This window comes from Urocampus carinirostris, chromosome 11, assembly GCF_059441175.1.
Source record: "Urocampus carinirostris isolate Australia breed hairy pipefish chromosome 11, RoL_Ucar_1.0, whole genome shotgun sequence".
NCBI lineage: Eukaryota > Metazoa > Chordata > Actinopteri > Syngnathiformes > Syngnathidae > Urocampus > Urocampus carinirostris.
Window position 1 is genome coordinate 24,938,527 of NC_142359.1, and position 24,472 is coordinate 24,962,998.

Here is a 24,472-nt window from a genome sequence, read left to right on the forward strand (position 1 = left end):
CACCTGTGCTCAGGATTTGGCGCCAACAGCCAGCACAGCTGATTGGCGCACCCTGTCCATTTAAATCCTCAGCTTCCGGAAACAAGCTGTCTGATTGTACTATGCTACCTGTTGCCATCTGCTCAGAAAGCCCGTACCTCCGACTCTTTGCCTGCCTACTGTTTTCTTCTACTTGATCTCCGTTGCCGACCCGTTTCCGAATTTGCCTACGACCTGCCCTGCCCGTCTGATTCCTGATCACATTTCCGAACACGACAACGCCCTTCTTCTCCAGCCCCGACCAACAACACGACGATTCCGCCTGTCCGCGACCATTCCCGCCAAGCCTTCGCCCGCCTGTCAAGCTTCGTCAATCCGTCAAACAACAGATAGAAGAATCACGCCTTGTCATTCCTTCCTTCCAATAAAAAACAAGAAACGAGTGCAAGTGATCTCAGTTTTCCTTCCGTCCCGCCTGACACTAGATGGGACTGTATTGTCTAATGTGAACAAAAACCAGTGCCACAGAGCACAGCGTAGCAGCAATTTCTCAAGGATCCCATCAAGTAAAATAAATACAGTTTTCTCGACTGTTGATTCTTTTAAAAATAAAACTTTACTTTGATATGACATTTCAGGTATTTCTGCCTAGTTTTCAAACCAATGTTCGTTTGATTTTACTGAATGAAAGTTTTTTGTACCACTTGGAGGCAGTAAATATTACACACTTTCCCTTTAAAGAGAAGAGTTATAAAAATGCTTTAATTTTGGGGGTTGCATGGGTCTAGTTTGAGGGGGTACCTGAGCCCCCCAAAATATGGCCCATATACTTCTTCAAAACCAAAAGAAATTTGGAATATGAGGAATTGTTTATCACTGGGTAAAAGCATATCTTTCAAACAGATAACTGATCTGTTTTAGGGCCTTAATTGGTTTTATTGTATTCAAATGACTTATGAAATGTATCATAAAAATTAAAATACCGGTATATTCTTTTTGCTGACAACACAACGATATTAAGCTCGGGCACAAATCTACAGGAATTCCTGGCAGAAATGAAAACTTAACAATTATAAAGGAATGGTTTGAGGAAAGTAAGCTATCATTAATGTGTCAAAAACAAAGGTTATGATAAATGAGATATCCAAAAAAGACTTCCATAGTGCAGTAGTTAGCACATTTACCTAAAACGTGCAGAGTCCCCAGTTCAAGACCAGGTGGGACATATGACTGTAGAGCAGGGGTGTCAAACTCATTTTAACTCGGGGGCCACACGATAGAACAAACATTCTGTCGGGGGCCGGACTAGTAGATTAAAGAGAAAGAAAAAGAGAGATAAAGAAATAAGAGAAAGAGGGAGGGAAAAGGAGAGAGGGCGGGACAAAGAAAGAAAAAAAGAGAGAGGGAGAGAGCGTGAAAAACAAAAGATAAAGTGTCGTGAGAGTAGGGGAAAAGAAAGGGAGAGGAAGAAAGAAATCCAAAGAGAAATAGAAAGACAGAAGTAGAGAAAAAAAGCCTGAAGGGTATGAAGAGAGAAAGAGAAAAGAGAGAAAAGGAAAAAAGGAAGTTAGAGGGGGTGAAAGACACACAGAGAGCAAGAGACAAATAGCAACAAAGGAAGAGAAAAAGAAAGACACAGAGAGTGAAAGAGACAGAAACAGAGTGGGAGAAAAGGGGTGGAAAAGAAAGAGAGAGAGAGAGAGAGAGAAATAAATACAAGTACAGTGTCTTTGTGAGAGGCACCTGGCTTTGGCAACATCAAGTTGACATATCTCAACCTGCAGCTTGTTTTTCTCTTGCGCTGCTCTGAGTGTTGTCTCACGGGCCAGATTCAATCCCTTAGCAGGTCTGATTTGGCCCACGGGCCGCCTGTTTGACACCTGTGCTGTAGAGGAATGGGCGTCACCAGGCAGTACTTACACAAGATGCACCACAGGAACTGGCGCCCTTATGACACAAACGGTTGAGGGATCCAATCAACAAATGTTTATTTAGAAAAAGTTAAAGAGTTTAGTTGGAGACTCCATATAACCCCTTACAATCCAAACTAGCAAAACATACATGCAGACCAAAAAAAATCCTTCATATAATGTGCAATGTGTGGGCAGCATTAACTCAGGAGGTAGAGTGCTCGTCTCGGGATCAAGAGGTCATAGGTTCGATTCCCGGCTCCTCCGTGTTATATGTCAAAGTGTCCTTGGGCAAGACACTGAATCCCTAATTCCCCCGATAAGCAGGTAGGCGCCTTGCATGGCTGACCCCCTATTGGTGTGTGTGCGTGTGTGTGTGTGTGAATGGGTAAGTGTGAAGCACATTGTAAAGCGCTTTGGGAGGTCTTCATTGACTTGAAAAGTGCTATATAAATGCAGACCATTTACCAATTCATTAATTTTGCCTTACTTAAGTTATTGAGTACTTAGCAAAAGTGTTAAACTTCCAAGTCATTTTGGCACTTTTCAGGCTTCAACTTAAATCTATCAACCCATCCATTATCTGCAGTAGGGTCGCAGGGGTGCTGGAGCCCATCCCAGCTATCTTCGGGCAGTGGGCAGGGGACACCCTCAACTGGTTGCCAGCCAGTCACAGGGCACACAGAGACAACCATCCACTCACTCATTTACACCTAGGGACAGTTTTGACCGGCCAATTAACCTGACATGCATGTTATTGGAATGTAGGAGGAAACCGGAGTGCCTGGAGGAAACCCACGCAAGCACAGGAGAACATGCAAATTCCACACAGGAAGTTTTGATCTCATGACCTCAGAACTGTACCGCACGCGCGCTAAACACTGCACTGCTGTGAACTTAAAACTAAAATAATAAACATATTTTTTAAGAATTAAAGTGTGAGAAACAAGCGTGAAGTGGAACCAAATAATTTATAATGTTATTTTATTTTTACAAAGAAAAATATGATAAATGGAAAAATGAATTCAAAAGTTTATTTGGATGTTTTGCAAAAAACCCTGAGGCTGTCTTTGACAGTTGACGTTAAAAAGAGAATAGAGATACTGCAAAACAATGATCTAAAACACAGAAATAAATCAACGTCAGGATGGTTTCAGAAGAACATAACGTGGAGGAGCCAAGTCAAAAGTCCAGACATAAACCTAGGGGCAGTTTTAAGTCCATAGCTTTGGGGTTGCTGAGCACCCAAAGTGTCTGTCTGGTAATCCCTTTATTTATTTCTCTTAAAGTCTTTTAGAATCATTCAACACTGTTCAGGAGTGTCACTGCAATACACCGTAGTCTTCACAGACTCGGCCGCTATGCCGCAAGTGACACTAGCCGAGCGAAAGAGGAGTGGGGAGCGGAGGGGAGAACTGTGTCAGGAATCAAATGAACTAAACCAATTTCAGGGAGTAGAGTTTTTTCCATTTTTTGTTTGGCCTATTCTGTTTTTATTAAGGAAGATAGCTTTTAAAAATGCTTATATTTTTAGGGGTTCTTGAGTTGAATTAGGGGGTGCTTGAACATAACTAAAATCGGGCTGGTTACGCTCATTCTTAAGCCCCATTGAGATGCTGTGGTATGATTTCAAGACAGGGAACCATGCCAGATATGTCAGGAACCTACTGTGCGCATGCGTCTGCCACTTTAGTGCCTAATTTCGGACAATCGCGATCGTTTTCTATATAACAAGCTTATTAAAACAATAAAGCTATTGTCGGAAGCGCAGCAGAATGTGCGTTCACGCAAAGGGGGAGGATTTTGCAGGGGAGTCGAAATTAGGCACTACACATAAATGGTTGATATTGTGGTTTGGTTTACAAAATAGAAATGCCTACTAATTTGTTCCTCCAAAAAACATCTTTATTTACAAATTTAAATTTAAAGTGTTATTAATGGATATTTTAGTTACGCTGATAACAATTGTTCCTGATTTATTGATTTTTTTCTTATTTTATTTTTTATTTTATTATTAAGAATATGTGCAGAATGATATAACAAAACACATGTACAATATAACATGTTTAACTACATAAATAAACACGTTTTGGTGTAATATTTTTTTGTATTTTGTAAGGAAAAATACGACCGTTTGTAAGGGCATGGAGCCGTGGAGCTTGACAGGTATGCCAATCTTTTCTTATTGATTCGGAATTACAAGAAGAACCAGCTAACGCCAAAAATCAACCTTGGAGTCTACTGTCATCTTGCGGCGTCTAGTGGAAATTCCCGATCACCATGGCAACTGCACGGATGCAGGCAGCCTGTGCATCCCCGAGCAACGGGTGCCAAGACTTGAGGCTGTTAATTAAACACGCTTTGTTGGGCGGCCATTGAATAGGGTGAGTGAGTGGAGAGAAACAAGGAGGGGGAGATTATATCACAATTAATTGTTATCCCCATAACCATAGCAACAACTGATGACGAACGTGTGCTTTATTATACAATGCTATAAATGTGTGGAATTGCAGATGACAGATGGGAAAATCAAATGTGAGGCCGGGTGCAAGTATGGCAGGGCAAAAAAAAAGGGGAAAAAAAAGAAAAAACTCACTAATTCTCTGCTCCCCGGATTTCCCCCAAATGTCTTTTTTCATAGAAAAATGTATACTCTGATTTTATTCCTCTACTCTTAATTTGGAAATATGTTGCCACTATTGTCATTGTTCTATTTCTATTTGCACCATTCTTCTCATGCACAGGCCAGTGTACTTTGCAAATATTTACCTATTTATCACAGTATTCTTTTTCTAAATCTTATTTTTATCTTTTTGCACTTTGCAGTCTTTTCTGACATATTTCTCCTGAAGTGGTATGTCTAATCTGGTTGTATACAATATTCATTATGTAGTTGTCAATGAGTGGTTAGCATGTGTGCGGCACAGTTCTGAGGTCATGAGATCGAACCTCCTGTGTGGAGTTTGCATGTTCTCCCCGTGCTTGCGTGGGTTTCCTCTGGGCACTCCAGTTTCCTCCCACATTCCAAAAACATGCATATTAGGTCAATTGGCCGGTCCAAATTGTCCCTAGGTGTGAATGAGCGAACTAATTGTCTGTCCCTGTGTGCCCTGCGACTGGCTGGCAACCAGTTCAGGGTGTCCCCTTCCCACTGTCCGAAGATGGCTGGGATGGGCTCCAGCAACCCCGCAACCCTACTGAGGATAAGCGGTGAAGATAATGGATGGATGGATAGTTGTCAATGACAATAAAGATAATTTTTTTTTAAATTGATAATTGTAATTCTCCACTTTCTGGATTCTCCCACATTGATTAAAATTACATATTTTCAATCACTTATGTATAGAAAAAAGTATTTATTTATATTTTATTTGTCTACTCTTATTTCTGAAATATGTTGCTGTTAATTTCATTCCACTAATCCTTATTGCTCTATTGTTGGGATGCACTTACAACTTAAGCCAGCCTACCTTGCAAGTATCTGTCCTTTATAAAAATGTTTTGCCTAATCTTCCTCTTTTGAGTCTTTTATGACATTTTCATCCTGGATTCACATCCAATAGCTCCAAGGTCATAGGTGAACCAAACGAGAGATTAACCAAAACCTTACCTAAATCATCATCACAGCCTAAAATATCATGGGCTTATCTCTGCCTAGTCTGGAGGACTTTTATGATATATTTATCATTGAGTGCCACGCCTAATCTCTTCAAGGTTAGAGACGAACCAAATGATAGATTAACCAAAGAACAAACCTTACTGAGAGTTCAACACAACCCAGAAAATCTTGGGCTGCTCTCTGTCCTGTCTAGAGGATATTGCTGGCTTTGATGATTTTTATCCATGAGTGCCACATATAATCTTTATGAGGATATAGACAAACTGAATATGAGATTAAACAAAATCCAAAACCTTACTGAGAGTCATCAACACAGGACAGAAAATCATGGGCTCTCCTCAACCTAGTCTGGAGTACATTGCCCGCTTATATGACATATTTCTCTTGTAATGCTCCGTCTCATCTCGCTGTAAACAATGTTCACTGCGTTCTTCTAAATGACAATAATAACAATTCCAATTATGACCCAGAAAAAAAAGAAACTAAGTCATGAATAAATAAATAAAACCCTGAACAGTCAACGTTGAACATCAAATATTTCATGTTGGGAAATTGTAGGTCCGTGAATGTGCAACATTTCTTGTGCCAGCAGAAACATTGATGAATGCCAGTCCAAAAATGTATTCAAAGTGAAAAAAAGAGTGCACTAAGTCACTTTATGAGCAGACAGACCATGATTATTTCTTTCAGCTTTTCAAACAATCCAAGCTGTAAAAAAAAGTGTTTATCTTCACCCGCGCGTAGCAGATCGTCAATCACACGAGGGCGGACGACATCTCTGCCAGGGTCTCCGGGTCGATTCCCACGGCCACAGGCTGGCAGCAGCCCACGCAGATGTATCTGAGGACCCAAAGGTAGATGATGACCGAAAGGATCACGGTCAAGGACAGCAGCAGCAGACTCAGGACCGACTGCGGACTATTTCCCATGAGGGTGACCAGCGAAGACTGGAATTGATCCTCACTGAATTGGTGGCCTGGAAGTGGAAAATGGCGCCGTTACAGTGATGTTGTGTACCCTGGCATGCTTAGCTAATTAGCTAATTAGCTAATTCTCAATGTCTGTCCCCAAAATGTTTTTACAGAAAAAAATATACATAAAAAACACCAGAATTCATTGTTCCACCAACCACAGCAAGTTGCCCTGGTCCGAAGGCAGCAAAGCAGCCCCAAACCATCACACTGCAACAACCAAGCTTAAACTGATGGTATCATGTTCTTTTTGTAAAATGCTGTGCCCTTTTTACGTCATATGTAAAAGGCTGCACACCTTCCAAAAAGGTCAAATATTGACTGATCAGTCCACAGAATGTTTTTCCTAAAGTTTTGAGAAAAATCAAGATGCTTTTTGGCAAAAGAGAGACGACTCTGCTTTTGTGACGGCAGTGGTTTTTGCCTGGGAACTCTACCATAGATGCCATTTTTGGCCAGGGTCTTTCTTATAGTGGAGTCACAACACTAACTTTAACTGGGGCCAGCGAGGCATGTAGTTCCTTGCATGTTTTTCGAGGTTCTTTTGTAACACCCTGGATGAGCCGTTGTCCAATTCTTGGAGTAATCTTATTTGGTCAACCCCTCCTGAGAAGGCGTGCCAACGCTCCCATTTATCTCCATTTGAAGATGTGACAGTGCTTCACCGGAGCTCTACAGCCTTGGAAATGGCTTTGCAACCTTTCCTGGACTGATAGATTTAAATCACTTATTAATTTCCTGAATTTTGGAGGATATTGGCATGTCAAATATGTTCTTGGGATTTTTTAACCTACTTAACTTGGTCTAACAGATTCAATTTAAGTGATTTTTTTTTTTTTATTTAACACAAGTATTGACGATCAATTTTGGGTCAGGTCTGTGGAATTGAACTCAGCTATCCCAAAACTGTTGTTAGTAACATTCATTTTATTTAAAAGAACCTTTTTACATAGGGCCTGGTAGTTTTTGACTTTTTTTTTTAGCCTTAATAAATGTAAACAACATTTAAAAACTGCATTTTGTATTTCCTTGGGTTGTCTAACCTTCCATCTGTCCATCCATTCATTAAGGCCCGGTCACACAGCCTTTCACGGGCGTATCGAGGCTGAATCACGGCCAGAAATTTCTGCCCGTGAAGCAGACGCGGTGGAAAATGTGCAAAATTGGCTAAACCCGCTGTTTACCCGTGGTATCCTTATTGCGGGTAACCGCGGCTGCATCGCGTTTGACCGTGCTTACACGCGGTACACACGCTAGTGCACATGATAACACCGCGATACAGGCGCAGAACAAACGTGCTATGACCATGCTCCACCCGCGATTACCCGCTAAAATTTCGCGTCCTACCCGCGTGTAACCACGTCTTGGCTGCGGCCCTAGCACGTCCTAGCACGTTCGTACCGCGTCTTTACCTCGTGTGTACCACATGTGCCGCCCGCAGTTACCCGTGGTCTAAAGTTTTGAGCAGTGCAAAACTTTTTCGCGCGGCCAGCCGCGTGTGAATTTCTTACCGCGTGTAAAACATGGCTGTATCTCGTCTGTATCGCGATCTCAAAGCGTCCAACAGCGTCTGCTTCACGGGAAGAAATTTCTGGCCGTGATTCAGCCTCAATACGCCTGTGAAAGGCTGTGTGACCGGGCCTTTATCTGCACTGCTTATCATCAGTAGGGTCGGGGGAGTGCTGGAGCCTATCCCAGCTTTCTTCAGGGAGTGGGCAGGACACACCCTGAACTGGTTGCTAGCCAGTCGCAGGGCACTCAGAGATAGACAACTCACTCGCTCACTCACACCTAGGGACAATTCTGACCGGTCAATTAACCTGACATGCATGTTTTGGGAAATACGGGAGGAAACCGGAGTGCTCGGATGAAACCCACGCAAGCATGGGGAGAACATGCAAACTCCACACAGGAGGGTTCGATCTCAAGACTTCAGAACTTTGCCACAGACGCGCTAACCACTTAGCTGCCGTGCTGCCCTATGGGTTGTCTTTGAGTGACATTAAAATTGCTTTGATGATCTGAAACCTTTGCAATGAAGAAATATGCAAAAAAGACAGAATTCAGGAAAGGGGCAAATACTTTTTCACAGCACTGTGGCTGAAGGGCCCCAAGGTATAAAATCAAATCTCAAAGGGGCTGGACTAGTAAATTGATGGCATTAAAAGTGTGCCTTAGGTGGGGGTCGTTTTGGAGGCTCACACTCATGATTCAAGAATATGATAGATGGTTTTAAAACGATTATTGAGGTTTGATTTTTTTCATCAATACAACAATTGAATTCATTTACACTAAAGTAGATTTAACCTGACCAAACTCATGCAGACTGGAAAATAACATATCAACACATTTAAATTACTGATTCAACTATTTAAATGTCCTTCTATTTTTTATTTTATTTTATTTTTTTTACTGAAATGTTTACGTGATTCTGGGTTTAAAAAAAAATAGATTTTATATCTGTTATAGAAAGGTGCTAAAGCTTCTTTAAACTCCTGCAAAGACACTCAGGTGTTAGTTTGTTATTTTCGTATTGCCCTATACAGCGGGACAGTGACTTTTGTTTCAAGTAAAATAACACTGGAATGGGTTTCCTCAATGTTTATTGATTAGCCGTAATCAGCAAATACAGCTTTGAGTGTAACGCTTAGCTTGACGACATCGGGTTGACATATTTTAAACTGCAGGTTATTGTTTGCAACTTATTTTTCTCTTGTGCTTCTCTCAGCATTGTCTCGCAGGTTGCATACATTTCTGCAGCGGTCTATGAGTTTGATATATCGTACATGCTCTTGGAGGTAAACCTCATGTTACGGAAAAAAAGTACATATCTCTTCACCTGCAAGAATTTGAATTACGATTTTATATGATAGGTCTTGTGGTTTTGCTTATTATCTCAAACAATATTGTTTTATTACCATTAGGATGTGCTAAATAATACATACACACTGTTCCTTTAAAACAGTTTGTATCACCTTCGGTTGAGCGCAGAAGCAAAAGCAAGCTGATGAGCGTCCCGATGATCGCACCTCTTCCCATGGTTGAACTTGTCCTCAAATCAGAATTGATTCAAGTGTCCTTATGCAAAAAAAAAACAGAAAAGGAATTGTAATCGATTTACAGAAAAGATGAGCAGCGGAAAGGATCAAGAGCACTACTGAGTGTAAACAATGAGCATCTACCGGCGTCCAGCGTCTTGGAGACGAGGGTGTTATCACTTAAATGGAAAAAAAACAACAAATTTATATGAGATATCGAACAAATGTTGCCAGTACCTCGGCTCCATTTGTGCTGCCGATGCTAGCGACATCCGGGAGACTTCAGGGAGTCAATCAGCTGGCTGCCAGGCTGGGAAGAAGAAAAAGAAAAAAGAACACATTGAAAGGAAAAGGGCTATTCCAGCAGGAGTGCTATGAATGGGAAGAATAGCCAGAGGATGAGGATGCTTCCACCTGAGCAGTAACGAGAAAAACCTTGCTCCCTCTGCTGGATCGAGGATTTTATTCGACCTGCGTCACTCTCTCTGCTCTTATGATTCAGAAATAGTGAGCGTGCAACAGATGGAGACCAATTATTCCTGTACTTTTAATACCGCTCCGGAAACAAACTATGGGGATTTGTCAGTGACAACATTCTGTCCACATAAAAAACAATATTCTGATTGTGGCTTTCGTGTAGTTCTACAATGTCCTGCTCCGTCGGTTAGTGTTGCTGTAGGCATATTGTCACGACCGGAACAGGCACTGGACCCAAATGCGCAACGTTTCACACAAAGCTTTATTGAGGAATCGAGGAAGTCAGGCGAGAAAAAAACAACAACAGCGATCCGGTGCTGTCTGGGCAGGAGGAGCAGGAAGCCCTCACGGATGAAGCAAGTCGGGCAGCCGGGACGGGAGAACGGAGCGTGGTCGGATGCTTGTGTGGATGTGAGCTGCCGTTGTACATGTACTACGGCGTTCCCTTAGTGCCAAAATTCTGCCGATGTGCAGTTTGCCAAAGTGTCGCTTCTGTATGCGTATGTCAATTGACGTTGCTCGTGTCGATGTCATCTGCCGTTGTATATGTGCTTGTGTACTACGGGGTTCCATGAGTACCAAAATTCAGTCTATGTATAAAATGGCATCGGATTAGCAGCGAAATTTCAACTTTCAATCTGTAGTTTGATGATGTCACACAGCTTCCATAAATGCTGTGTATTGTTTCTGTGTGCATGTGTCAAGTGTTGTTGCCCATGTCCATTTTCTTGATGTTGTACATGTACTAATTAGTGCCAACATTTTGCCAGAGTGTAAACTGAGAACGTCATGCAGTGTCCATTATTGTTGCGTGTCAATACATAGTTACTTGTGTCGGTTGCAGGTGCAGTTGTGTATGTGCATGTGTACTATGGGTTTCATTCGTGCCAAAATCTGTCCATGTATAACATGACAGTCCATTACTGATGCTCGAAGACGTAGGACATATAACTTGTTTCCACTGTTTACAGATTCAAATGGTTGTCCTAGAATTGATAATAGTAGGCAGTTTCTATGGTGGCAAAATGTTATCCTTGAATAAAATGACGTTCCATTAGTGTCAAAACCGCTGATGTGTAGTTTGACAATGCCATGCAGTATCTGCTTTTTTGCATGTCGTTCCTGTTTGCATATGTCAAGTCTCGGTGTTCAGGTTGATGTCAGCTGATGTTGTATATGTGCACATGTAATATACTGTATACTACATGGTTCCATTAGTGCAAAAATTATGTCTCAGCATAAAGTGACATTCCATTAGGGCCACAAATCTGCCAATGTGTAGTGTGATTTTCTGATGCAGTGGCTGTTAGTGTTGCGTGTCGTTGCTCTGTGCATATGCCATGTGTGATTGCTTGTGTCGATGTTATCCTTCATGGCGGATTACATTGACAGAAACAACGACATTTGACAACGTTTTTTGCACTAACTACACATTGGCAGAATTTTGGCACTAATGGATTGTCATTTTATACATACACGCAATTTTGGCACTAATGGAAACCCCACAGTGCATGTGCACATATACAACGGCAGCTGACATCGACACGGGCACCAACTCTTGATATATTAACACAGCAACAATGCGCAACACTCACAGACGCCACATGACATAGCCAGACTACAGATCGGCCAAGTTTTGCCATCAACGGAACGTCATAGTGCCCGTACACATATACAATGGCAGCTGACTTTGACAGTAGAAATGAAACTAGACATATGCACATAGCAACGACATCCAACACTAACGGACGTCGCATGACGACATCAAACTACACAACGACAGAACGTTATTTAATATGTAGAATTTTGGCACTCTTGGAGCTCTGTAAATTGATGCCTTGAAGTCTCTTAAAAAAGTAACAAGAGGGCCAAATAAAACAGTTGCTCCTTGAGAAATGTTTGTGGCATGTTTTTTGTCCCTCCCTGTCGCGCCTTCAGGGGTTACCTTGGTAACACATTTTACAAGTAGCGGACTTTAAAAAATTCTGCCAAGTAGGGTGGTCAGACACAGGGACCCCCACTTCAGAGCCAACATATCTAAAAGCGAAGGAATGGTTTTTAAACAAATGTTGGAAATTTCAAATTTTTGCTGCTCGTTTTACAGATTGAGACTCTGGAAGTTTAGCCCTGGCTTCTGCAAGTGTTTTTCCGCTGCTTAAGGACCAAGAAGCGAGTCGAGGGGGCAATGAAAGGAAGAGGGGGCCGCCTGACCCAGGAAGGTTGAAGCAATTGAATGATTATAATATTTATCATGCAGACAGGTTAGCGGTGTAGAGGGATGCTCTTCGACAGTGTGCTTGCATCCTCGGCAGTGAGGTAGGCTTCCTCAAAGACTCTTTTTTTAGATCCATGACAATAACAGCCATCTCGTAATATTGCGATATTACACGATATAATTGTTGATGTATCCATCTAAAACAATCTCCCCCCCAGTCCCTGCTGGGATAGTGTCTGTATCATTCTCGGTTCTTTTAACAGATGCCTGGGAATTTAAGGGTTTTGCAGAGTACCTTAGCTGTTCCTAGGACTGCAGTCTTCTGGACTGAGGTTTTAGAAGTTGTTCCTGGGATCTGTCTGAGCCACTCTTCCGGTTTGGGGATTACTGCAACTGGGACCATGCGGGCTTTGTGGCCTTCCACGTCTGTTCCAGCTGCTCTTTCAACTCTTGGTACTTTTCCAGTTTCTCGTGTTCGTACTTCCTGCTGTTGGTGTCAGCTGAGATTGCCACCACCACTATGTCCGTCGGTTAGCTAGGAGCTATTTTGCAGTATGGAAGCTAAAGTCCCGCAGGATCTTGGTCCTTCTGTGGTATGGCCCACCAGGATTTGAGTACTGTACTTCAATGCAATACTGGTTGCAGATGTTCCTACTATCCCAGCTACTTGATTTTTCCTCTCCATGTATTCTGATCCAGCTATCATCTTAGAGCCTGCGATGATGTGCTGGAGTGCTTTAGGGCTGTATATATATAAATTAAAACGGGTAAAGGGAAAAAGGGATACAAAGAAGAGAAAAGATACCAAAAAAGAAAAAAAAAGGTCAAATGAGAAAAAATGATTAAAATGAAGAAAAAAAGAGGAAAAGAGAGAGAAAAGAGAAGAGATAAGAACGATTAAAGGAAAAAACCTGAAAAAGAAGGATAAAAAGAAAAAAGTCAGAATATAAAAAGGGAAAGAAAACAATTTGAAAAGGATCATAAGGAGAAAAGAAGATTTATTTTTAATTTTTAAATAATTCAAAATTTAAAAAAATAAAAAATGGAAAAGTTGGGGAAAAACAATCAAATAAGAATAACAGAAGAAAAAAGAGTAACAAAGAAAAAACAAAAAAGGAGAAAATGGAAAACGGGTGAAAAGGGATAAAAAGAAGAGCAAAAAAGGATATTAAATGCTTTGCATTCTAGATAGCACTTTTTGGGTTTAAGATCAGGTAATTGTGTCATTGTAATCTTCACGCTTACCCATTTACACACACTGACATACTGATGGCAGCGTCATATCAAGCATATTAATATACAGTACTCATTTTAAGCATTTTTGGTATTTGTGCCAAAATGATTCTGGTATTTATACCCTCAACATTATGTCATTTTTTTCCCTGTATATTTAATTTCTGTCTTTTTTAAAAAAACTGTTTTCTTCTTTTTCATTGTTTTTTTAAATGCTGTTTTTTCCTTGTTGTTTTAATTTATTTTTTTCTTATTTAATATACTTTTTGTCCTTTTTTTTCATTACCTCTTTTTTGATTTGATTTTCCCCCCTCTGTTCTTTTTCCCCATTTCCCCCTCTTTTTCATTTTTTACATTTAAAAACAGAATTCGCTTCTTTTTTCTTTTTTCTTGCTCATTTTATGTGATCAAAGGATCAGATAAAAAGCAAATTTAAAAAATATGTATATGTTTCCTGATGTTTTCTGCACCTGTTGTTTTGAAATATTCAAAAATTATGTTACAAAAAAATAATAGCATTATTATTTTTGTGTGTCATGTGATCAAATGTTCCTTTTCCAGTCTTAGGCAGTGTTTTACTGAGTCTAATGAAACACTTGGAGCACATTCATGAACGACTCAGCACAGTCTGCCTCAAACTGGATGCTGAAATCATCCATTTAAACACAGAAGCATCCTCCCAAACGGGTCAGGACCTCCAGATGGACGACCAATTCACAAATTTCCGTGCTGAAGATGGAGAGGCGCCACCAAAAATAGACCCGACATCGCTTTTTGAACCTTTTACCGGTTATGATGAAGCAGAGGGTCACCTGGAGGTCAAAAGTCATGGAACAGACCTCTTGGATACAGAGAAGATAAACAAAGAATGGCTCAGAAATTAGTAGGTTCATTTCACAAACTCCATGCGATAATCAACATGATTCAGAGTGGCCAAATATTAAAAATGAAGCTTCAGAATGAAAAAGAAGAATTTAATGTTTCTTTATAATTCTTTCTAAGTAGGATTTTTGAGTGCCATTTTGAAGTTGAAAGTGCTTCTTACACAATGTTATAATGTTTAGAAAAATGAAAAAGAGAGAAGCTGTATTAAGAGAAAAATAAGAAGAGAATGAAAATAAAAGATGATTGCTGTAGGAAGTTTGCTTTTTAAAAGGTAAAAAGAAGAACCAATTTAAAAGGGAAAATAGAGGGAAAATAGGAAAAAGTAAGAATATAGGAAAAGACAAAAAATTAGGAGAAAAAAGGAAAATGGAAAAAGATAATGGTTTTTATACAAATGCAAACAAAGTGATCCCGCTGACCGCTAAAGGACAATAAATGTAGAAAAAAGCTAACGTCCAGGATGCGTACTTAACAAGTTACTACCAAGCCCTACATTGTGGTTCGATCTGATGTAGTCTAATCCTATTGCCCGTGCAGTGCAAAAACTTGTTTTATGTACTTTGTTTTTCAAACCAGGGTAACAATTATGGCAAAAATTAAATTTTTTCAGAGCTCCCACTTCAGGTTGTATATTGTGGTGAGTTGGTTCAGGTGTAAAACTGCATTCACTCAACTGTTAAAACAAACCTGCATTCAATGCCAAAGATGAACATCTTTTTTGGCATTGTATATGTGTTATGCTTAAAAATTGGATCTTGTCAACCATGATTATAATATGTAAGTTAGGCTGAATGACAAAACCCAATACTGAAAAACTATAATAAGCTAAATATTTTGAGTTGAAATTCTTTGACTGATCCGGCCCACCTAAACATCGAAAGTCCTAGAGCCAACCCGAGTGGCTTTGTCTGCAAAGTTGCGTGCAAAAGCTATGATCAAAAGAATGTTGTTTTTGCTAGTGTTGACTTTAATCACTAAAATAAAAATTCCCTATCTTGCTGCTTGCACATACTTTGTGCTTGTTACAGATGTTACTTTCTACAATATTTGTCTGTCATTTTACTGGTATAAACTGCCTTAACAATGCATGCGCAGCTTGTCTACTTCACTCTTGTTCACAAACACGAAAAGTGGTCTATAAAATTACAGAGGACTTGTAGAATTTGGTAGCTCTGATCACCAATGACTTTGGAGGCATTTTTTCCCATTTCAACAGCCAATCTAACGTGAGTGGTCCCTGCTTCATTATATCACCTCCGGGCGCTGTGGACACCGTGCGTTGGCGAGCGGCTGACGCTTTCAGCTCCCTGTTGGCAGGCAGCAGCGAGGAGTTGCTAAGCGGCGTGGTGTGCCTCCAAGCCCGAGGCCACGCCCACCTGCGCTTTCCTCTGACCGTGGCGCTGACCTACAAGGCACGTTACCGCCGCAGCTACAGAAGCGTCAAGGTCAAAGTGCTGGATGGCCGCGGGAGGGCAAGCTACCTCGAGCCTGCCATCACTGAGGCCACCTATGCTGGGGAAACGGTAAAACATTTCAAATTTATTTAAAGTACCGGGAGTTCTGGACTACAAGCCGCTACTTTTTTCCTACATTTTTCCTACACATTTTTTCCTGTGGTTTTAAATACAGCTTGTTCTTTTTTTTTGCGATGCGGGTGGTGGCAAGGGTGTCTGCTACAACTTCAGATGCGCGCCAGGCCCTTCCTGTGGACTTCCCAGCTGTGGTACCCACTGGGGACTATTCACTAGTATGTCAACAGGGCCCAGCTGGCACCTAGAGCTGGCTTGGAAGTAGTGCAGACCAGGGAATCCGACTGTTTGATGAAAACAAAGTTTTTGCAGCTTTAATTTTGAAAATCGTTATGATTGACACAAATTTTTCTTTCCTGCAATCAGCAAACAAATTTGCCTCAGGTCTTGGTGGTGCTCTTTTTTTTAAAAGGATGCGAGAATGTCCCATACTGAATAATTAAGTTATTACTTCAAGTTCTTACAGTTCTGATATGAATTACTAATCCCAAGAAAATGGATCCAATGAACCAGGCCAATGGAAATAGCACACACAATTTATTAACACCGAAAATTAATGATAGGGGGAAAAAAGGGGAGGGAAGGTCCCAGGGATTAAGGCCCCAATGATAAGTCACCAAAAAAGAACCCCTGAAATTTTTGAGTCAAATAGCTATTTGTTCAAATACAGAGTCGTTGGAGTGCAGAACAGTGAAGCCTCGTTTTTCATGGGGATTTGTTCCAAAAATAACCCGCAATAGGCAAAATCCGTGAAGTAGAAACCTTTATATTTGTTTACGATCATACAGTTAAATGCTGTATTATACGCTAAACGCAAAGAACAAATTATTTTTCACAGGCTCGAGCATTTGTTTACAAAATACAAGTGCAGTATAATGTACCTGTATTCATGCATGTTTTCTTTACTAATGCCGACTATATCTTGGGGACTGTTCGTAAAGTAGCGAAACCTAGAAAAGTTAACCGTGTGATAGCCAGGGATCACTGTATTCATTCTTTGCACAATGGTTTCAGGGCTCCTTCGCAGAGGTGAAGGTATACTTCCTCGGCTTGTTTGCAGTTGTTTCCTGTCTCAAGCAGGAACATTTTACTGTTCCGAGACGAGGCATCTCGTACAAACTTTCTGTTGATCCCCGCATCTTCCTCAATTACCTCCCAGGGTCTTTCACTGTCCCTGTGATGGTGCAATGCAAGGTAAGAGAGACTGAAAAGTCCAGCAACAAGGCAAACCATTATCCCTCACCATATCACAAATCCACCCAATGAAAGATCCAGCCACTGGACGCCGTTCTCCTTGCTGCTATCAAGTCGAAAAGTGAAATTTACCGACGGGTCGTGTCCACAAGCCCCCTGCTCTTCCTGGCACAGCCGTACTCTCAAACCCTGAGAAGACCTCTTACCGTCAGCCTTCCCTGCCCTCCTAGTCCGAGGAAGGAGACCAGAGGGCGAGTGGAGGAAAAGGAATTACACCTTCCTCAACTGGACGTTGCCCCTCCGGTGGGGGATTGGACCTGGTCCTGCTTGAGAAGGTACAAAAAAATCATTAGTGGAGATAATAAAATCGCCCATGACTACATATGCATACAAGCAATAATCGATTGGATAGGGAATATTGGATTTATCGAGTAATTGAATCATGTACGTGCCTAGAGACAAATGACTAACCACGTATGCATGAAATCCGCACTAAAGGGTGTGCTTATCAAAGAACAGTAATATGAACACCACAGGAGAGAGGGGCAGTGCAAGAGGACAGGTCACCAAGCACAAGTATCATTTAAACCACTTTAATACAGTGCCATGGATGTCCTCATAATTACTCAAACGTGACAGAAGGACTGCATGGTCCACCCTGTAAAAGGCTGCTGTGAGGTTGGGAAGCACAAGAACAACAGGGCAATGGACAGAGCAATGTTATTGTTCAGCTTTAACAGAGCAGACTCACATCACTGAGATCTGATACCAATTTGAACTTCTCAAATACTATACAAATATAGTTTTCCTTAAGGAAGAAAACAACTTTTTCAAAACCCTAGAAAGAAAATGCAGATTAGAGACAGGTCCAAAATTAGATCAAACTGAAGGTTCAAGATTAGACTATTTTTTTTGTGGAGGATCTGCACAGCATGCACACGTTTCGGCGCACTTACTAAAGTAAATATTTGAGTGACTACTTTTTACTTCTATTAATCTGAAGTAAAAGTATTTTACTTGAGTAACACACTTTGGTGCCCACTTCTGCGCATACTTCAGCGCCAAAGTGCAGACTTGAAATTAAGGGACAGAGCCCGAAGTTAACCCGCACTGCACTTTGATGTGACGTACTTCAGCTGAAGCACAGACTTCAGCACAGAAGTGTGCGTTCCAGGTTTACCTGATCCCTCAAATTAAGTTAATTGGTTGAGTTCGAGGTGTAGGATTTTATACCCGCGGTCCAGGTCCTGTTGAGCTGGATTTTTTTTAGGCCCTATCTTACCTCTACTGTTTCCAAAACTTTGTGTGTCAGGATGTGGGGTACCTCAGGAGAAAATGTCACTGAGTTTCTGACCGTACTGGCTTCAAAGGACAAACAGTGGAGCGTTACAGAAGAAGTCCTCGTTCGTGACCATCAGAACGGCCTGGTGTCCTTTGAAATGACGGGAGCCTTTGACAGGTAGGGCCATAAGTTTGTTTTTTTCTTTAACGCAAAGAGCGCTGAAGAAAAAAAAACTCTCCCAAAAAAGACTGTAGATCAGATTTAGGGAACTCTGCAGGTGTCGTAGTCTTGTTTTTCACGTCCCTGTCCCCCAACACAGCTGATAAATTTCAACTTTTAGAATTATAATTGTCTATAGTGGAATTGATATCCACCAGAAACATGAAATAACCTCCATGAATTCCTGGGCTGTGTTGATGATTTTGTTTTTGTGTAAATCCATCATTTGGTGAATTTATCACCTTGGAACTGTGTTTTATCTTTGCGTTGTTGTAATTTTATAATAAGATAGAGAGCAGCATATGTTTTCCTGGGGTGTGTTGATGATTCTCTGTAAAGGTTTATCTGGGGTTAATATATAAATTGGTTTATCCATTATCTTGGAATTTGGTTAATTTTGTGTCATTAATATTTGGCTGTTGGGCAGACAGCAGTCTGTGATTTCCTGGGCTGTTTTGATGATTCTCTTAAGGGTTCTCCTGAGAGCAGCCATGATTTTTAGATCACCACTTTGTCAGTGTCTTTGCATTATTCCCGTTCAGAGCTTGTTGCAGCTCTGTTGAAGGAGTGAAGAACAGAAAAGAGGCAGGGTTGAATCTGAACGTTTCAGTCACAGCCTCAATTTTCTGTCTCTGGACCTCCAGACTCCTGGTGGTCCGCCTTCTCCCTCCGTTGCAACCTTGCCACCTCATCTCTCTGGCAGAAGAGCTGGCCGAGTCCGCCCAGCGCCATGCTGTCAGCATCGTTATCCGGCCCCACCGGGGCCAGCCCAGAGCCGTCCTGGTGGCTGCCCTGCCCACCAGGGAACTAGGCTGGGAACTGGCCCGGCTGCAGGCAGGGGGCTGCGACGGGCCCCTGAGGACGTCGCAGGAGATCTGCATGCGGGAGGGCGATCAACTCTTGCTTCGTCTTTGTGGAAATGTCTCCTGTGCAGGTGAGATGCATCTTGGGGATTCAGGCACGTCAGGGATTCGGTTTTAGGATTTTGTGAGGAAAATGCTCTTGGTTCTATTCAACTAATATGATCTTTCAGGTCGGACTAATGAACATGGCATTCTAGACCAGCGGATCACTTTCCACAGCCAGCGCCAGAACCAACTGATTTTGCATCTGACGGAAGTGGACCCCTTTGGGAACTACAGCTCCCCTCACTACAAGGGTGCTGTCCTCTTCTACAAGGTCACAAGAGAGGGCACCCCCGTCAAAGACCTTGGGAAGCCGGTCTGCACCCTGCCCCTGACTTTGCCCAAGGTAGCAAAAACAAAAGATGGGTTCAGAACTTTCCAATTTATGTTAACATTTGTCTTCCTGTCTTCTTTTAGAGAGTCAGAACCATCAGACCACCGATTATGCCCAAGATTACCTTCAGTGAACCCCAGGGTAAAACAATTTTTTTTCACTTGAAACAAAACCCATGGGTATCTATTTGTGCACTCAAGGGCCCATAATCATAATCGTGTATGTAGGTGTTTCCGTCCTCTGACCGTTTAGTTTAGGTGTGTTGGGAGAGGAAAAAGTCATACATGAGTTAAGGGCTATTGAAGACTTCTGATGTATTATTCTGACGCACCTAGTCCAAACCATCAGGATCTCTATCTATCTTCCCTAGTTCTAGCTCAGGGGTCAGGAACCTTTGACTCAAAGAGTTAAGAATGCAAAATATTTAGATTTCTTCTTTCAGTGACAGACGCACCATGACAAAAGCTAATTCTTCAGTGCATTCTATTTCACTGCGTAACGTTTGATGATTTCATAAACTTGAAAATTATAATGCCAAATACTTAAAAACGCAGATACTTAAAAACGTTGGGGCTTTTTGTGACCCTCACCTTTTTTTGTCAAAAATAATGGTTTCAAAACAAGGTGCGGGCATAGTGTTTCTATAAAAATGTCACCAAACACTGCGAACAAGAAGGATACAGATGTATTTACCTTTGACTTTGTGAAATGCTTTCGTTCTAACCTTGGGAATTGAGTAGCCAATGTTTGTCTTCCTTTTGGTATGATAAATTCAAATCTTTAAAATCTTTGATATTTACAAACATATGTCTTGAAAGTCCACTTGCGATGTTAATTTGTCATTTCCATCCATCCATTATCTGCACCGCTTATCCTCAATTGGATCACGGGGGTGCTGGAGCCTAGCCCACCTGTCCTCGGGCAGTGGGCAGGGGACACCCCGAACTGGTTGCCAGCCAGTCACAGTTTTTTTTTTTAATAAATTGCGCAAACTATAATCTAAAGAAACAATTGACAGAATGGTAGAAGGCTGTCCCACTCACATTTGTATTCTGAAGCATCTCGTTGGCTAAGAGACAGGAAAAACATTGTATGACATTTCTTCTTACCAGATTTAAAGGTAGAAAAGCGTTACAGCACTCCAGCCGCTAGTGGTAAAACACGGTGTTGCACTGCTGGCCTAAATGCTTTAAAAAAGTGAATTTCATTTCCGAATTAGACGTACCCATGAGAATAGCCACACCTTTCGTACAAGCCATACGTTCCTGACCCCTGATCTATTAGTTGAATGAGGTAAATGAAATGAAATGAAATGAAAATGAAATGATCTGCATTTATATAGCGCTTTTCAAGTCAATGACTTCCCAAAGCGCTTTACAATGTGCTCCACATTTCCCAATAGCGGCCTTGCAGCCATGTAAGGCGCTAACCTGCTTATTGGGGGTATTAGGGGTTCAGTGTCTTACCCAAGGACACTTCGACATGTAACACGAACGAGCCGGGATTCGAACTGGGATCCCTTGATCCCAAGACGAGCGCTCTACCTCCTGAGCTACTGCCGCCCCTTAAGTGGCCCTTAATCACCATCTGTGTTCCATCTAAGCTGCGCGCGTGGGCAATTGCGCACTGCTCGCACATTCTCGGCGCACAAGAAAATCTAGCCAGCGCACAAAAATGAGGGCTCAAAATTACTAATTAAGAAGCGACTTAAGTCAAAGTTACAGTGCATGAAGGTAAAAATACACGGGTTCACATGACGTTATGTACTAAATGCGGTATTTTGAAGTCAGACGAAGTTGAGTAAAGTTAGTAGAGTATGTCGAGAACCGGCTTCTTCGGCTCGGCTCACTAAAAAGGGTCCTAAACGGCTCTTCAGGTTGTTTTTGCTTCTTTAATCCCAACATGACCGAATATTGAGTAAAATTATGCACAAAATGACTTAAAGGAAGTGGGGAATCGAACAAAAAAGAAAAAATACCAAAATGAAAAAGTAGTGAAAAGCTGTGTAAAAAAGAAACAAAAGGAAGCGAAAAAAAGGAAAACATTTTAAAAAGCCAGAAAAAAAGAAAAGAAAGAAATGTTGGAAAAAAGTAAATAGAGAACAAAAAGAAAAAAGTAACAGCTTGGAAAAAAATTAACACAATGAGATTTTTTAAAGGAAAAAAAAGGAGAAAAAAAAAAAAGTTTGTGTTGCATTCAGATAATTTCCAATTATATCAAGTGAATCGTGTTGCCAACATTGTACTTTCACTAAAAAATCTGATTAAGTACAGTTCTGTATCTTACAACCGACTCAATAAGCCCCCAAAAATGTTAATATTATGCGACAAAATATATCAGGAAATAAAAGGAAATGGATATCTTGTGAAAGAATTGTAAGAACAAACGACGTACTGTATGTAGGGCGTACAACCTTTGCAATAGTACATGAGTCAATTCATTCAAAAGAGAAAAAAAATTTTGCATTGCCGGAAACTCGGCAAAATGTAACTTGATGTCAAATTTTGGACATGTTTGATAATTAATTATCTTGCCACACTTGGGATTATGGTTGCTCACTGTTGTTTCAAGCGTTGCTCACTGATTTTTTTGTGAACGCTCAGACCCGTGGAAAATTAGAGGGAACATTGATAACCATGTTTTATGACCTTAGGGGTGTTGAAATCTGCTCGTCAAGGACAACTATATTTTTGATGCCACCTTCTCCAAAACACCTCGTTCAAATGATCCGGTCACTCTGCAGAAGCCTGTTAAGACTTGTCATCATTTGATCCCGGTGTGATGGAAGTCAAACAGGTAATTTCCCCAGTTTATCAGAATCATTATCAGGTTTCTGCACGGTGAGCTGACCATTTAAACCAGGTGTTTTGGAGGAGGTTGCATCAAAATAAAAGTGGTCCTTAAGGAGTGGACACCCCTTCGCTCATAAACCATGATAGTTGAGGGTTAGATCCAGGGTTGGGAATGCATGTTTTGTCACCTCCGTCAAAACACCTGGTGCAAATGATCGCCTCACTTTGGAGAAGCTTGATCAGTATTGTCATGTTTTGAACCAGGCGTGTTGGAGAAAACAAACATAGCAAATTAACTCTATCATAATTACTATCCTGCTTCAGTAGACTGAGGTGATCATTAGAACCATGTGATTTGGAGAAGGCAGTATCAAAAACATGAAAAACGGTTCTCAAGGAGCAGACAGTGCATTTTGCTCATTTCAACAGACTGCCTAGCCGACTCTCTGCTGCTGTGGCTATCTGGAGAACTTTTGCAGGACGAGATGGCACCGCTGGCACGTTCCCTCCGTTTGGGACGCGGTGCTGCCCAGCTGGTGAAGCTGCGGGCTGGCGACTGTTTGCCTGCTCAAGCCTTTGGCATCTTGAGCACGTGGAGAAGGGAGTTGCCCATTTCCCAGCTCCGCGCAAAGCTCGCCCAGTTGGCGCGGTGCTTGGTCAAGATCGGCCGACCCGATCTGGCCGAAGAGTTGCTGCAACATCAGACATTGCAATAAAGACATTCCTGGTGCTAATGATAATATAGGGATGATTATGACATCAAAGAAATCCAGTGAGGTTTAAGTTTATTGTGGTTTAAAATGTCACCCTGCATTACTGTTTTTATACCAGTTGCCATGGAATCTGCTAGCAAGAAGTAAACTCTTTCCACAAAAGAGCAGTGTTGCACCATATTTCTTTGCAGTTCTCGAAAGGTAAAACCTATAGACCCCTGTCAAGCCATCACTGGATCACCAAAGGATGCGTGTACATTGTTGACCCAAATAGCCGGAGTACTAGTACTAGTTCGAATGGAGTGTTTTTAGAGTCGCAATTAAAAAAAGCCGGGGTGTTGTGTGTATAAGAGCACATTTTGCACTTACAGGAAACGCTTGCTTTTTTCTTGCTATACCCAGAAGAAAGGGCCTTTTAAAAAGCACCGTAGCAGCCTGTGGCTGCAAGCCATGAAAAGAACTGACTGGGACGAGGACATCATTAGCCATGTTCGCATTTGCAGTGCCCATTAGATATTTGGTAAGTTATCCTGGCGGTCTGGTTCAGATTTACTTGAATGGCAAATTCCTTATTAAGTATAAGCAGGATGAATGTGTTTCTATACCAACGGCTATTGTAGACTGTAAGTTTGCTACTACTGGTGCTAGCTAGAAGATATTATATAATAACAATAATAACTATAATAATAACATGCAAGCGTGCAAGCCAAGAAAAGTCAATTCTTCTAAAGTTTAACTTGTGTGTCAACTAAGCTGCTATAAATATAAATTGGTTATCCGAGCCAACTTTTTCAAACTTTTAACACTTTGGCATAAAAATGTATTTTACTCATTACTCACCCGATTTTGACCGGTGTTGTATCCGAGGCAAAAAGTCACACAAGAACTCCCAAAAGTGTCTCACAAAATGTATTCGTCGCGCAGGTCAAAATAACTTTTTTGCTGTTGACTTTGATCAGTAAAATAAACAATCTTAACAACCGTAAATACTCAAACTCTTGATAGAACACGTCCCTAAACAACCATAAATCCACATATTATTAATAAAACATGAACATAAACAACGAATACACAAAATACGAATAAAATGTGTATGTAGACAACCACAAATTCCCAAAATATGAATAAAACATGTACATAAACGACAAATACCCAAAATATAAGCAAAACGGTAACC

At 41.2% G+C, this 24,472-nt stretch overlaps 1 protein-coding gene and 1 long non-coding RNA gene across 6 annotated transcripts; one reads left to right on the plus strand and one right to left on the minus strand.

Moving 5' to 3' along the window:
- Positions 1–1,099: 1,099 nt before the first annotated feature.
- Positions 1,100–10,171, minus strand: LOC148356888 (uncharacterized). 5 transcript variants are annotated; one of them, XR_015852090.1, is made up of 4 exons: positions 9,932–10,171; positions 9,755–9,827; positions 9,455–9,557; positions 1,100–6,484 (listed from the first exon to the last, which is right to left on the minus strand). It is a non-coding gene; the product is annotated as an uncharacterized LOC148356888 (long non-coding RNA). The 5 variants fall into 5 exon arrangements; XR_015852089.1 differs by having other exon boundaries at positions 9,455–9,827; XR_015852086.1 differs by having other exon boundaries at positions 9,755–10,171.
- Positions 10,172–12,272: 2,101 nt separating this feature from the next.
- Positions 12,273–23,298, plus strand: dthd1 (death domain containing 1). The gene is made up of 11 exons (XM_088347450.1): positions 12,273–12,310; positions 12,645–12,739; positions 14,004–14,325; positions 15,544–15,850; positions 16,871–17,050; positions 17,126–17,385; positions 18,363–18,509; positions 19,196–19,485; positions 19,585–19,802; positions 19,874–19,931; positions 23,012–23,298. Exons 1-11 carry the CDS (start codon positions 12,273–12,275, stop codon positions 23,296–23,298), a joined length of 2,202 nt encoding a protein of 733 aa, XP_088203576.1.
- The last annotated feature ends 1,174 nt before the right edge of the window (positions 23,299–24,472 follow it).